We start from the raw sequence: 15,423 nt of genomic DNA on the forward strand, positions 1-15,423 counted from the left end.
AGCCAGTCACGTTGATGCACACCTCTAATTTTTTTGTGGTTTTTAGCTTTTTTGCAGGTGGGGGGGCGGCGGCTCCGAGACAGGGTTTTTATGTATAGCCCTGGCTGTCCTGGGACTTACTTGCTCTGTAGACCTCAGACTGGCCTCCAGCTCACAAAGAACAGCCTGCCTTTGCCTCCAGAGTGCTGAGATTAAAGGAGTGGGCCACCAAAGTCCGGCTTTTTTGATGGTTTTGTTTGAGTCAGGGTCTTACTGTTTCCCAGGTTGGCATTGAACACATGGCAATCCTGTTGCCTTGGCCTCCAGAATGCTGGGGTTACAGGTTTCCTGAACACTACATCATTCCACCCTTCAAGACCCTAATCATATTCATACTAAACACACGGCCCACATTAGATATCACACACCAGCCGGTGGTCACCAATCACCTCTGTTGGGATGAGCCCGTCTGGCTCCGCCCACGCCTCGGAGGGTTGAAGGCCCCGCCCCACCTTTCGGAGTTTCCCAAAAGCCCGTGCGGCGGCCTCCGGCAGCTCCAAGATGGCGACTCCCATGCATCGACTTATAGCGCGGAGGCAGGCGTAAGAGAGACGCCCAGGGGGGTCTGCGGGAGGGCTGTGGGTGTGGAGACGCCGGTCCGCTCGCTAGTGAGCTGGCGCGGGCTGCGGGACTGAGCGGGTTCCGGAGCGTCCGAAATGGATCGAAGAGTTGTTCGCTGGGTGGTTTATGTCCCTCTGTCCATCCCGCACGTTTGTCAAGGGTAGCCTGGATGCGTGATCCCACACCTTCACCCCCGAGGACCCAGACTTCTCCCGCTTGTCCCTTTGCAGCATCCCCGTCTCCTTCCTATCGCCTTTCCTGGAAACAAGCCTGTCTGCAGGGCCTCTACTCATTTCTCATCTGCCGTCTCACTTTCTGCCGTTCTCTCCTCCAGTCAATAATTCTTTTAGTACCTACCACTCCATGCCAGAGTTTCAGTGTGAAGAAAAATGTTTCCAAGACACGCAGCTTACAGTCTAATTGTGGAACCAGTTGACACTCCGAACAAGTACAGCTGGTAGTCTAAAAGGCTTTGTGGGAGATAAGAGGCTGTGATGGAAAAAAGGGAAAGGCCCTCTTCAAGTTAGTTGGACTGTAAATACATTAGCGGAGGGTGACGTTTGAACACAGACTGAAAGGCATAGAAAAGACCGAGTCACTAGAGGATTCGGGAAAAGAAACGATAGACAGTTGTATAATTGCTTTGAGGCTGTGAGAATTTTTTTTCTTCTATAAAATGTAGTTAGCTCGTTAAGGGTTAATAAATGTCCACCTTTATTGAATCTCTCTCATCTGATAAAAATTTTGTTGCGGGAACTTGATGGCCTGTAGTAGGCAAACACTTCGTCCTTTAACTTCCTTTGGTCTCATTCTTTTTGTTTTGTTTTCGACAGAGTGTTTCCGTGTAGCCCTGGCTGTCCTGGAACTCTTTCTGTAGAACAAGCTGGCCTCTAACTCCGAGATCCACCTGCCTCTGCCTCCCCCATGCTGGGATGAGAGGAATGGGCCACCAACGCCCCGTTTAAAATGTCATAATTTAAACATAAGACTTCATCTGAGATGAACCTGTGTTATCTGTCCTTAGCAAACCTATTGTTCCACTGTCTTTTGTCCTTGGTCACAGTAGTTGTCTTGTAGTTCTTAACTACATTCTTTTGGGTGGTGATAGCTCACGCCTTTAGTCCCAGTGTTAAGGAGGGCAGAGACAGGCAGGTTTCTTGAGTTACGGAACTAGTTCCAGGGCAGCCAGGGTTCCACAGGGAAATCCTGTCTCTGGGGGAAGTACTTTGACCTTTGGAGCCATTTCCCTACCTGCTGAGCCTTTGTTTTGCCAAACTGTCTTTTTTTCCCTTCATTCTTAGCATTTTGTGCCATTACCATTTGCTTGTATGTAGTTCGTAGATAGCTAGCATACATTGTGTGTGTTTGTAACTTTCTGTATATATTTTATATATGATACATATATGGACTTCAAGACAGGGTTTCTCTGTGTAACAGCCCTGGCTATCGTGGAACTAGTTCTGTACACCAGGCTGGCTTGAACTCACAGAGATCCACCCGCCTCTGTCTCCCAAATGCTGGGATTAAAGGTGTGTGTCACTGCCGCCCAGCTTGACTGTTTATATTTTATATTGAAAGAGCCCCATTCCTCACTACATACATTGTCCATACAATCTACTTTCTAGGGCCTTATCAGACTTCTTGAATGCAAGGAAAGTCAGAGCAGAAAGTCTGGAGGAAAACGGGGATGATGATAATATGTAATAAGAGGGCTGGGGATGTAGTTCAGTTGGTAGAGTGCTTGCCTAGCAAGCATATGGTTTTGGGATTGATCCCCAGCATATGGGAGGTGGATGCAAGAGGATCAGGAGTTCATTTAATTCAAGGCCAGCCTTAAGATAAATGGGATCCTGTCTCAAAAAAAAAAGGAAAGGAACAAAAAGAAAAGATAAGGGCCCAGGTGAAACTGGGCAGTGGTGGCACACACCTTTAATCCCAGTACTCGGGAGGCAGAGCCAGGAGGATCTCTGTGAGTTGGAGACCAGTCTGATCTCCAAAGCGAGATCCAGGACAGCCACCAAAACTACAGAAAGCAGAAAAGTGTATAAGGTGTGAGGTCCAGAAACTAGAAGCTTTTGGCTGGTTAAGCTTTTAGGCTTTTAGCAGCAGTTCAGCTGAGATCCATTCAAATGAGGACTCAGAGGTTACCAGTTTGAGGAAACAGGATCATCTGAGGAATTGGTGAAGAAGCTGTGGCTGGTTCTTTCTCTCTGATCTTCCAGCGTTCACCCCAATACCTGCTTCAGGTTTGATTTTATTAATAAGACCTTTTTTTTTTTTTTTTTTGGTTTTTCGAGACAGGGTTTCTCTGTGTAGCTTTGCACCTTTCCTGGAACTCACTTGGTAGCCCAGGCTGGCCTTGAACTCACAAAGATCCGCCTGCCTCTGCCTCCCAAGTGCTGGGATTAAAGGCGTGTGCCACCACCGCCCGGCTAATAAGACTTTTAAGATTCATGCTACACGTTTGCTTTTAATGTTCTTGTTTTTCACCTAAGATGTGATTTATTAGATTAAAAACCTGGGTATTGGTCCAGATGTCATGGATTATGCTTTTAATCCCAGTACTCAGGAGGCAGAGGCAGGTGGATTTCTGTGAGTTCAAGGCCAGCCTGGTCTACATAGTGAGTTCCAGACCATCCAGGGCTATATATGACACCCCGTCTGCAAAAAGGAGAAGAAGAAGAAGGAAAAACATCACTGAGTGTTTTCAGGAGGCTTGCCAGGCAGTGGTGGCACATGCTTTTAATCCCAGCACACAGGAGGCAGAGTTTTGTGGATTTTTTTTGTTTGTTTGTTTTTCAAGACAGGGTTTCTCTGTGTAGCTTTGTGCCTTTCCTGGAATTCACTCTGTAGGCGAGGCTGGCCTCGAACTCACAGAGATCCGCCTGCCTCTGCCTCCTGAGTGCTGGGATTAAAGGCGTGTGCCACCAAAGCGGGTGGAATATTATTTTAAGGTGTTAACTTTTGTTTATGTTGCATTTGTTTAACTCTGTGAAGCTGTGTTACTGTGCCCATGTAAAACACCTGATGGTCTAATAAAGAACTGGCCAATAAATAGCAAGGAAGAAGAAAAGATAGGTGGGGCTGGCAGACAGAGAGGATATATAGGAGAAGAAATCTGGGAAGAGGGCAGGAGAAGGAGCCAGAGGAGGAGGAAGACTCCAGGGGCAGCCACCTATCTGCACAACCAGCAAGGCACGGAGTAAGAGTAAGATTTCCAGAAGTTAGAGAACGGGAAAAGCCCAGAGGCAAAAGGTAGATGGGATAATTTAAGATAAGTAAAGCTTGTTAGAAACTAAGACAAGCTAAGGCCAGACATTCATAATTTTTTTTGTTTGTTTGTTTTTTGTTTTTTTCGAGACAGGGTTTCTCTGTGTAGCTTTGCACCTTTCCTGGAACTCACTTGGTAGCCCAGGCTGGCCTCAAACTCACAGAGATCCGCCTGGCTCTGCCTCCCGAGTGCTGGGATTAAAGGTGTGCGCCACCACTGGCATTCATAATTTATAATAAGCCTCCTCCGTGTGTGAATTTATTTGGGAGCTGGGTGGCAGGCCCCCAAAAAGAGCAAAAACCTCCAACAGCAGAGGCAGGCAGATCTTTGAGTTGGAGGCCAGCCTAGTCTACAAAGTGAGTTCTAGGACAACCAGGGTTGTTAACATATAGAAACCCTATTGGGGGGAATTTGTGTGTGTGTGTGTGTGTGTGTGTGTGTCTAAGTAAGAATAGAGGTCAGAGGAACTTGAAGTCAGTTCTCTGCTCCTTCCGCCACACAAATCAGGGATCCAGTTCAGATCTTCAGGCTTACAGGAAGCACCCTTACCTGCCCAGCCCTGTCTAGTCCTTAAAATGTTTTAATGGGTTAGGAGTCTACTTCAGTGGTAGAGCATTTGCTTCATGCGCATGAAGGAGGCCCTGAGTTTAATATGTAGCACAACAAAAAATAAATAAATAAAGGAAAATAGAAATCTGTATTCTTTGCATTCTGAACTAAAAATGTTGGTCTGAACCTGATGGTGGTGGTACACACCTTTAATCCAGCACCTGGGAGGTGGAGGCAAATGGATCTCTGTGAGTTCAAGAGCCAGTTCAAGGTCAGGCTCCAAAGCTACACAGAGAAACCTGTCTGGGGAAAAAAAAGTTGGTCCGAATGCATCATTACTGGAATGGAAAAACTTAATTCTTGTTTTTATGTGTTTTGCTTGAGACAGGGTCTCTCAATCTTTAGCTCAGGATAACTTTAACTTGCAGCCATACTTCCTACTTTACTTCCTGAAAAGTGAAGGATAGTAAGCATGAAACAGCATGGTGGGCTTAGAGGAGCCAAGATTTGTTCTGTTGAGCCCCAGGACGCATGCATTGATCCACTTACTATACTATGTCTGTGTCTGTTAGAGTAAACATCACTGTATGCTTTTTCAGGTCAGAAAGTATCACAAGACAAACCCCCCCCCCCCCTCTGTGTAGTTTTGGAGCCTTTCCTGGAACTCACTCTGTAGCCCCGGCTGGCCTCAAACTCACAGAGATCTGTTGCTGGAGGGCTTCTCTCCAGGTTCCCCAAGCCCCGCAGTCCCACAATCCACTTATAAAATAATCACTCAGACGCTTATATCACTTATAAACTGTATGGCCGTGGCAGGCTTCTTGCTAACTGTTTTTTTATCTTAAATTAACCCATTTTTATAAATCTATACCTTGCCACGTTGCTGGTGGCTTACCGGCGTCTTCACATGCTGCTTGTCCTGGCGGTGGCTGCAGTGTCTCTCCTCCTTCTTCCTGTTTCCCTAATTCTCCTCTCTTTGTCCCACCTATACTTCCTGCCTGGTCACTGGCCATCAGTGTTTTATTTATATAGAGTGGTATCCACAGCACTTCCCCTTTTCTTTTTTTTTTTTTTAAAAGAAAGGTTTTAACTTTAACATGGTAATATTACATATAATAAAACAATTATTGAGCAAGAATTACAGTTACAATATTAAAGAAGATGTCCTATCTATCTTATATTTGTGAATTTAAAGTTTTATATCTAACTTATCTTTTATTATAACTGAGGAAATTACAACTATCTAGTTTTCAACCACATCAAAGACCTGAGAAGGAACATAATGGTACCTGAGAAATGGTAGATGGATGCAAGCAATTTTCGGGAATCTTGCAAAAGTAGACCAAGACAGCTGGCAGCCTGGACAGTTACCTAATGTTTCTCAGCATTGTTGGTGCATTCAAATTGGCTACAGGCCTAGAGTATCTGACAGACCATTTTCAGAAGCAGGAATTCTGAGAGACCATCTTACCCTGTCTTGGCAGAGTACAGTGGTCGCTTTCCTTGTGTCCCCCTTGTCCAGAAAGGAGAGCATTGCATTTGTACTGTCAGCCGTCAAGGCAAGGGCAGTTCTTTGACCAGTAGGCCATTTTGTGCCAAAAAGACAAACTTCCAAATGGAAATGTCTTAGAAGCCCAACATTCTCTCGGGATCAATTGGTGCAGCCAGGAGCAATTGTGTCTCACGTCAACAGAATTTTAAGTTATTTAAATGCCATATTCCCTAGGTCTATGAAGTGTTTGAAGATTACCTATCTATCTGAAATATATCTATGTATACCTAGAAGACTTAACTAACATGGCTACAAATATGATTATCATAGATGACTAATTATTAATCTATTTTTAATTATCTATTACAATTTTAAATGAGTTACATAAACAATACCTCAAACAAGAATAGAAATATATATATACAGTATAACAAAATTAACTTCAAGTTTGTATCAACAAACTAAAATTTATACCAATGTAAAACATTTTAAACATAAACTAAAATCTATACCAATGTAAAACATTTTAAACAAGTTGTTTTTTAAAAGTAGGTTCATTAATCTACCCTTTTATCTTATCATCTCTATATCCTCCTATATATCTAATCATATCTCCTTTTTCTTTTTTAGAAAGAGATCACATTTATAATCAACCTGTTTTAAATAAAAATATTGGTTTTTCTCTGTCCCACACCAGAGGGCTCTTTTGATTTGGGACACAAGAATCTCTTAACCATTTTTTTTTTTTTTAAAGCAATATGTCTGGGTTTAGAGGAGGAGTGAGCCAATTCCACCTCTAAAGCCAGCTTGGTATATTTGGGAATTTGGGCGTAGCATCTCTTACTACTTCCTGCTGGAGGGGGGCGCTGTATCTTATGGGGACGCAAAGAAAATTTTAGGCCTATGGGGTAGTCCTTGAGGCTGTATTGTGTGAACCAGTTGCCTTGAAACCGCTCTGGATGTTGGATCATCTGTGCCATGGTGTCATCGGAGACCTTTCAGGGGGTCTTGGCTGGTCAAACCTGATGTATCTTAATCTGGAACAAATCCACAGCCTCTGGCTTTCTGTGGAAACAAAAGCAGAATCTCTTTTCCAAAGCAACATATCCTTAAATCTAAATTTTGAAATGAAGGTACCTTTAAAATATACATTTTGGCATAACTCAACAGCTTTTGTAATCAAATGTTTTTCTTCAGTTACGAATATCAAAGAGAACATAATCCAGATTCTCTGTGTGGTAGCCATCTTTACGTGGCTTATGTTTTATATTACCTCGAGCCTATTGCTTTAAGCTGCCCCATTCTAAGACTGAAACAGCACTGTGGCTGTTGGCTCCGCCCACTTCAGTTTCCCAACATGGCGGTGGTACATTTTCTGCCAGCTTGAGGAGCCATCAATTCTCAGAAATAGTAGGTCTAAGCTTTTATCAAAGCAGCGTGTAGTCCAGAAACCTCTCTCTCTTTTTTTTAAATACTAGTAAAGACTAAATCTACCACATAGCGTAATGTGCTGCTGGCAGACGCCTCATTCCTACCATACTGTCGGTCAAACGCACACGCCAGGAACCCGCCAGTGTTCAAACCTGCGTTTTGCGCTGTCTAGCTGCCCGTATGAGACAAAAAGCAGGAACCTGGTTTTGGCTCTGTTTAGAATTGGTTATTAAATATTGTCAGGTTTAAGGTGGAAACTCGAGCCGTTGGGCGCCATTTGTTGCTGGAGGGCTTCTCTCCAGGTTCCCCAAGCCCCGCAGTCCCACAATCCACTTATAAAATAATCACTCAGACGCTTATATCACTTATAAACTGTATGGCCGTGGCAGGCTTCTTGCTAACTTTTTTTTTTATCTTAAATTAACCCATTTTTATAAATCTATACCTTGCCACGTTGCTGGTGGCTTACCGGCGTCTTCACATGCTGCTTGTCCTGGCGGTGGCTGCAGTGTCTCTCCTCCTTCTTCCTGTTTCCCTAATTCTCCTCTCTTTGTCCCACCTATACTTCCTGCCTGGTCACTGGCCATCAGTGTTTTATTTATATAGAGTGGTATCCACAGCAGAGATCTGCCTCGCTCTGCCTTCCAAGCACTGGGACTAAAGGCGTGCGCCACCACCGCCCAGCTAAAACAAAACTTCTAAGGCTTGTATTTATTATGTTTTTTCTTTGTAGTGAAGCCAATAAGCAACATGTAAGATGTCAGAAATGCTTGGAATTTGGACATTGGACGTATGAATGCACAGGAAAAAGAAAGTACCTACACAGGCCTTCAAGAACAGCAGAGCTGAAGAAAGCTTTAAAAGAAAAGGAAAATAGATTATTGCAGCAAAGGTGAGTTTACATATGGTATCCAGAGGAAATTGCCCAAATATTTACAGAATTGACTAGGGGCTGAAAGGTTCATTATAATACTAGCTGGGATTTTTGTTGTTATTGTTGTTGTTGTTGTTGTTGTTTATTTTGGGTTTTGGAGATTGTCTCACTGTGTAGCTCAGGCTGGTCTCAAATTTGAAGTTCTCCTGTCTCAGTGCCCTGAGTGCTGGGATTACAAGTGTATACCTCCAATCCAGTTTCTAAAAGCATTGGCTGATTTTAATGAATGGTTACCCTGTGTCAGACACTATACTGTTCTTTTCACAAGTATTAGCATATCTAAACCTCCCATCTCTTCTAGTAAGGTAGCTATTAACCTGTTTGTGTGCTCACACATATGAGCTTTGCACATCTGTATATTCCACTCAAGCTCACTAGACTGCTCTGTATGATGTTAGGGAATACAGTCTTGAGTTTGTTTTTGTTTAAACAGTAACTAAACTTGTTAAATTTGCTCTTATAAAAGTATGAAATGACCGTGTGTAGTTCTAGGAACTCAGATTACAGCTATTGTGCTGTTGTTTGCCTTGGTCAATACGTAAAGTTCTAAACAAAAAAAGAAACAAGTTCCTGTGTTCAGTCATCTTTACTACCAACTGGCTTTGATGTACATGAGATAAGATGTGATGTTAAGCACTAAGTCAACCATAACTGTACTGCGTGTAGCCTGTCCCAGGAAACTCCACTTGATTCTAGCAAGAAATCGTGTTCACTTGAGCGTATGTAATGAAGGCAGAGTGTTCGGAGGCTAGCAGAGGATTGTAAAATCACTCTTACTGATGGGAGCTTTTGTTCCCCTTATGTCCTTCAGCATGGGAGAGACTAACGTAGAGAAAAAGATCAAGAAGAAGAAGAGGTAGGTGGATTTTGGTGACACTACCTGGAGGGAGGAAGATTGGGACGGAAGTGTCTTTGTTAATCTTTTCTTCTTCTGTGGAATTTATTAGCTCCATTTTTTTTTCCTTTTTCTGTAGTGCTCTAGAACCCTTATACCTGAAAATACTAAATGACTTCCTCCTCTGGGTCTCACAGTAAAATCTTACCAAAATTTTGCTAAAGGGGACTGGAAAAATGGCCCAGTTACATAAAGTACTTGCCATGCACGTGTGTAAATATCGAGGTGCATCAGCGTTTCCTACAGCCACAGTACTGGGGCAGAGGTAGAGATGGGTGGATCCTGGTGAATCACTGAGCATCCAGCCTAGCTGAACCAGTGAGCTCCAGGTTCAGCTGCAGCCTCTGAAATGTATAGAGCAGTTGAGAACACCTGGTGCTGACCTCTGCTCTTCATACACAAGCATGCATACTGGCATGCACTTGTGTACAAACACAAGTTTGGACACATAAATGAAAAAAAAATGTTTCTGTTAAGTCTAGGCATGGTTGCACTTACTATATAGTCTTGGTTGGCTTGGAACTGGCTACGTAGACCAGGCCAGCCTCAGTCTCAGAGATCTGCCCGCCTCTGCCTCCCAAGCTCAGGGTTTAAAGGTATGTGCCACCATGCCTGGCTTGTTTATTGGTTTGTTTTTTATTGTTTGGTTTTGCTTTTGATTTGTAGATCTACTTGTTTGTTTGTTTTTTGTTTTGTTTATTGGTTTTTCAGGTCAGGGTTTCTTTGCTAAACAGGCTTGGCTATGCTGGAAGTCACTCTGACCAGACCAGGCTGGCCTCGAACTCACAGAGATTCACCTGCCTCTGCCTCCCAAGTGCTGGGATTAAAGGCTTGCACTAACACTGCCCATCTTAGATTTATTTTATTTACGTGTATAGGGGTACGTCTGGATACCAGAGGGGGCATTGGATCCCTTGGAGCTGAAGTTAAAGATGTTTTTTGAGCTGCCGGATTGGGTGCTGGGATCCGAATTCCAGTCCCCTGACAAAACAGTAAGGCTTCTAAATGCTGAGCCTTCTCTTTAGCCCTTGTTTTATTTTCCTGAAACTAGATCTCACTCTGTAGCCCAGGCTGGCCTCAAACTCTTTGTGATCCTTCTACTTCAGCTTCTTGAGTGCTAGGATTCCAGACTTGAGCCACCATGCCCTGCTCTTCCTTTTGTTTCTTTATATTTGGGCGAGACAGATATGTCTGGACCTTACTGTGTAGCTGAACTCCTCATCCTCCTGCCTCTACCTCCTGTGATTATAGCCATGTGCTAGCATGCTCAGTGTGACATAGTATGGGAGGTATACCTTGTGAAATCCAAGAGAGTTGCTGAAGTGGTAGCGAGCTTGTCAAGTGGGGACGCATGTGTTAGAGCAGTTAGGCAATCTCCGAGCATCGATTGTGCCTAGGGCTAGTCGCAGGAGCTCAGCGTGAGCGGTCTTTAAGCACTGTGTTAAATGTCAGCTTCTCATGTGCGCATGCTTTGTTTAACCTGAATAGGTCGAAGAGTGTCACGAGTTCCAGTACCTCTAACAGTGACAGTTCGGCCAGTGAGTCTTCATCAGAGAGCGAGACATCTGCCTCATCCTCCTCAGAGGACAGTGACTCGGAAGGCAGTCCCTCTAGCTCCTCGTCCTCAGTTTACTCCTCCTCCTCTTCCTCCTCCTCGGACTCAGACTCGGACTCCAGCTCCTCCAGTAGCAGCAGTTACAGTACAGAGAGCAGCTCTGATGATGAGCCACCAAAGAAGAGGAAAAAGAAATAGAACTCTCTCTACACTGGACCAGTGGACCAAAAACATCAGTGTGACTCGCAGGGGAACTGAAAACATGCTCAAGCAAGCAGGTTAGCTGGATCAGCTTGTTAGAATTCAGACCTTCATAAGTATTTGCCATTGTATAGAATATTAATAAAGGATATTATATATATAAAGACATTTATTTTAGGAATGAATATTGTGTTCTTGCTGTTTTTCTTCTTTTAAAGATGGGTCTCACTTTGTAGGCCTGGCTGGCCTGGAACTTATTATGTAGAGGAGGCTAGCCTTGATTTCACAGCCTGCTGATGATTCTAGTACAGGATTAAAGATAATGTGCCACCATGCTCAACTTTTGTTGTTGACATTTTTTTTTAAGTATTTGAAATACATCTGTAGAACATAATCAAAGCTGAAAACCAGGAAATCGGTTTCAATGATAAGTCATTTGTTCTGCCTCTGAAATGAATGTCTTATGTGGGTATGTATTAAGGTATGTAGGACAGGCTTTGAAGGGACTGCATCAGAATATCAAGTAAGAAGTTGCTCTTTTTGCTGTGTTTATTATGTGAGATGTGGTGATAGATTGTGTGCCCTAATAAAATTTGTCTGAAGATCAGAGAACAGAACAAGCCACTAGATTAAACATAGAGGCCAGACAGTGGTGGCACACACCTTTAATCTTAGCACTTGGGAAGCAGAGGTCTTTCTGGATCTCTGTGAGTTCAAAGCTACCCTGGACTACATAAGATACTCAGTCTAGGAGAGAAAACAGAGCCAGGCAGTGGTGGCACACCTATAATCCCAGTACTTAGGAATCACACGCCTTTGATCCCAGCACTAGGAAGGAAGTAAATGGCTGGGCGGAGAAAGGTATATAAGCTGTGAGGAAACAGGGACTAAAGGCTTCTTCAGCTGAAGACCCTTTCAGCTGGACCCCTTTTGGCTGAGGATTCAGACATTCAGTCAGAAGATTCGTGGAGTTGGCGAGATGAGAAGTAGCTGTGGCTTGTTCCTTTGTCTCTCTGATCTTTCAGCATTTACCCCAATATCTGGCTCCAGGTTTTTTTATTATAAGACCTTTAGGAATTCGAGCAACAGTGAGATTTGATACATTGTTATTTTAAGTATAGCTTTCCTACTGTTAATAAATGTGCTCTATTTTTATGTTTGTGCTCAGAAAATTATTCTGATTTTTCTGTCCTGAATATATAAATTCAAGGAACCTAATACAGTATATTGGAATGATGTAAGTTTCAAGTTTTTATGTTTCTTTGTTTTTTGTTTAAGATTTACTTGTTTATATGTGTGTTGATGTGCATCACATTTGTATGCGAGCATGCGGAGACCAGAAGAGGGCATCAGACCCCCATACCTCCTCAGACCCCTGTGGCTGGAGCTATAGGCAGTTGGAAACTGCAGTGTGGGTGCTGGAAATCATACCTGGGCCTTGGGCAAAGGCAGCAAGTGCTCATGACTGCTGAGCCACCTCTCCAGCTCCATGTTAAGGTTGTTCCTTTGCTTATCATTCATTTCCTTCTGGTTTCTTTTTTTTTGTTGTTGTTGTTGTCTGTGTTTTTCTACATGTACCAGTCACTTTTTATTAGACATTAGTTCTTTGTCATGTTATGAAGATTCAGCCATAGTTGAATTCTTCATAGATGGAACTGAGCATTTGGTCATATTCAGGATTGCAGAAAGTCCACTCTACTGGCCCTTCCTGCACATAAGAAAGACAGCAACTAGCCGGGCGGTAGTGGAGCACGCCTTTAATCCCAGCACTCGGGAGGCAGAGGCAGGCAGATCTCTGTGAGTTCGAGGCCAGCCTGGGCTACAGAGTGAGTTCCAGGACAGGCACCAAAACTACACACAGAAACCCTGTCTTGGAAAAAAAGAAAAGAAAGCAAGCCAGCACCTGAAGAGCACGTGGGTGCCGCACGGTGATGACCCCGGCTGTGCTCTTCCCTCGTGTTGCTGGATTGGTAAGACTGGGCACAGCCCTAGTGTTCCATGGCTTGCCTTTTGGATAAAGTCACCACCCAGCTTGGCATATCTCCCAGCTCAGCATCCATGAGTTTCTTCTTCACTGGTACAACTGATGCCACGCTGGAGTCCTGGCTGAAGAACCAAACGTCTCAGGAGGGCTCTTGGTTGGTTTTTTGAGGCATGGTCTCATATAACCCAGGCTGGCATCCAATTCCCTAAGTAGCCGAGGGTGACCTTGGACTTGTTACCCCCCTCCTCCACCTCATTGCTGGGCCACCACTCCTGGCATTCCTTTTCTTTTAGCGGGTCTGCGTCTGTCTAGGTCTATCCGCCCTACATCTGTGTGGGAGCCCAGGGAGGGAGGCAGTTGTGAGCTGTGGATGTGGATGCTTGGAGCTGAACTCAGATTTTCTGCAAGAGTGTGCTTAACTGCTGAACCATCTCTCCTACCCCCGCTCACTTTATATTTACAAGATTGTTTTTTAAGGGTGAGAGCAATGTCTCAAGCAGTAAAATGGAAGGGACCGAGGTAGGCAGATCCATGGAGCTCATAGGGAGGCCAACCCAGTCAATGAGCTCCAGATTCCATGAGACACTGTCCTACATGAGGTGGAGAGCAGAGCAATTGAGGACAATGTGTGACATTGACCTCTGGCCTACACATAGACACATAAGCTTTCATAAACATTGCATTTTATATTTTTTTCCAATCCAAACCCTCAGTCTGGTGAACGCTAGGCAAAACGTGTGACAGGTTGTATGGTAACTGATCCCATGTGACTTCATGAGTATGAATAACTAGGGATAAACTGCTATATTGGCATAACACGTACACAGTTTAAATCTAACAGGGATAGGGAAATACTGTACAATATTTTTAAAAAGTAAACTAATGTACTATAATGTGAGGTTTAGCCACATAATTCTGTGGCCTTAAACTTTTTAGAAAAGAGATATAATTAGTTCAACAATCTTGATTTGGGGGCAGAGGATGTAGTTCAACTGGTTGAGTGTTTGCCTAACATGCTGGAAGGTCTGGGTTCGATTCTTAGTACATAAAGTGGACATGATGCTATATGCTTATTTTTGTTTTGTGGGTTTTGTTTGTTTTTTTTTTTTTGTTTGGTTGGGGTTTTTTTTGAGACAAGATCTCACTATGTAGATCAGGCTGACCTCCAACTCAGAGAGATCCTTCTGCCCTTGCCTCCTGAGTGCTAGGATTAAAGATGTGTGTCTGGGGCAAGCCTGTAATAATCCCAGCACTCTGGAGATGGAGGTAAGAGGATCAAGAATTCAAACTATATCATGTCAAATTAGATGTCAGAAAAAGAATATAAGAAGGAATAGACAAGGTCAATTGTTAAATAAAGTGGTCAGGTGTTTTGGAGGCAGGGTCTCACTGTGTGGCCTTGTCTAGCCTCACATTCTACATCTTTCAGCCTCTCAAGTGTTCCGATTAACAACATTCAGCACTACACCCAGCTTAGAAAGTTATTTTAACTAATGAGGATGAAAACTAAATACATCAGTATTTGTTGAATGTCTCTAAAGCAGTACTTTGGGGAAACTTATAACCCTAAAGTTCACTTTTGGCTTTTGTTGTTACTGTTAATTTTTGATCCAGGGACTCACCCTGTGTGAGGATGAAAGATGTGTGAGCAGCCTTACCTGGCTATAATTTTAGGGGAGGGGGAATATCTGAAACAAATGACTTCAGTTTGTAACTTTAGCAGTTAGGAAAATAAAACAAATCCCTGAATAAGCAGAAGAAGAAAATAAACATCAAATTAAGGACAGGTATGGTGTCACACGCCTTTGTTTGATCCCAGCATTCGGAGGCAGAGGCAGTTGGATCTCTGAGTTCAAGACTAACCTGGTCTGCTTAGTGAGTTCCAGGACAGCCAGGGCTACATAGTAAGACCCTATTGCAAAAAATAGATGAATAAATTCAAAATCAAATAGAGGAGCTGGAGAGATAGCTCAGCAGTTGAGAGAGCTTTCAGCAGTCATGAGGATTGGAGTTCTGATCCTGGCTTCCACATGAGAAACCTCCTGTGGTCCTCTAAGCTTTGAGGAGGTCTTCCTGGCTGTGGGGAGGATAAAGATATAGGGGCCTCACAGGGGCCTGCTGGCTTCCAGCCTAGCTAAGATTCTGCCTCAGGTTCAGGAAGAAACCCTGTCTCAGAGGAACAGTGAGAAAGATGGAGGAGGACACTTGACCTTTCTGTGGTCTCTGCACATACACAAATAAGTAAATCTTTTTAAACAAATTTAAAAGTTAAGAAGCAGGGAATGGATTTGGTAAAATGTGTTTAGCATGCCTGAGGCCCTGGGTTCAAGTTCCAGCCTCATATTAACCAAATGGGATGTCAGCAAACCTGTTAACCTAGCAATCTGGGAGAACTTCAGAAGTTCAAGGTCATCCTTGGCTTTCAAGACTAGTCTGAGGGGAACAGGGGTGGTACAGGCTTTTAATCCCAGCACTCAGGAGGCAGAGGCAGGTGGATCTCTGTGAGTTTGA

At 43.6% G+C, this 15,423-nt stretch overlaps 1 protein-coding gene across 1 annotated transcript; it reads left to right on the plus strand.

Moving 5' to 3' along the window:
• Nucleotides 1-479: 479 nt before the first annotated feature.
• Zcchc10 (zinc finger CCHC-type containing 10) lies at nt 480-11,113 on the plus strand. The gene is made up of 4 exons (XM_006995881.4): nt 480-581; nt 8,077-8,235; nt 9,089-9,133; nt 10,661-11,113. Exons 1-4 carry the CDS (start codon nt 541-543, stop codon nt 10,923-10,925), a joined length of 510 nt encoding a protein of 169 aa, XP_006995943.1. The 5' UTR covers nt 480-540; the 3' UTR covers nt 10,926-11,113.
• Nucleotides 11,114-15,423: the final 4,310 nt, after the last annotated feature.

The sequence above is a fragment of the Peromyscus maniculatus genome, chromosome 8 (genome assembly GCF_049852395.1).
Source record: "Peromyscus maniculatus bairdii isolate BWxNUB_F1_BW_parent chromosome 8, HU_Pman_BW_mat_3.1, whole genome shotgun sequence".
NCBI classification, from domain to species: domain Eukaryota; kingdom Metazoa; phylum Chordata; class Mammalia; order Rodentia; family Cricetidae; genus Peromyscus; species Peromyscus maniculatus.

Excerpts from the sequence above, each read along its gene's own strand:
- Zcchc10 (XM_006995881.4), top strand. The coding sequence starts at position 541 with ATGGCGACTCCCATGCATCGACTTATAGCGCGGAGGCAGGC. Across the intron at positions 582-8,076 it reads CTTATAGCGCGGAGGCAGGC|TGAAGCCAATAAGCAACATG; the intron begins GTAAGAGAGACG and ends TTTTCTTTGTAG. Across the intron at positions 9,134-10,660 it reads AAGATCAAGAAGAAGAAGAG|GTCGAAGAGTGTCACGAGTT; the intron begins GTAGGTGGATTT and ends TAACCTGAATAG.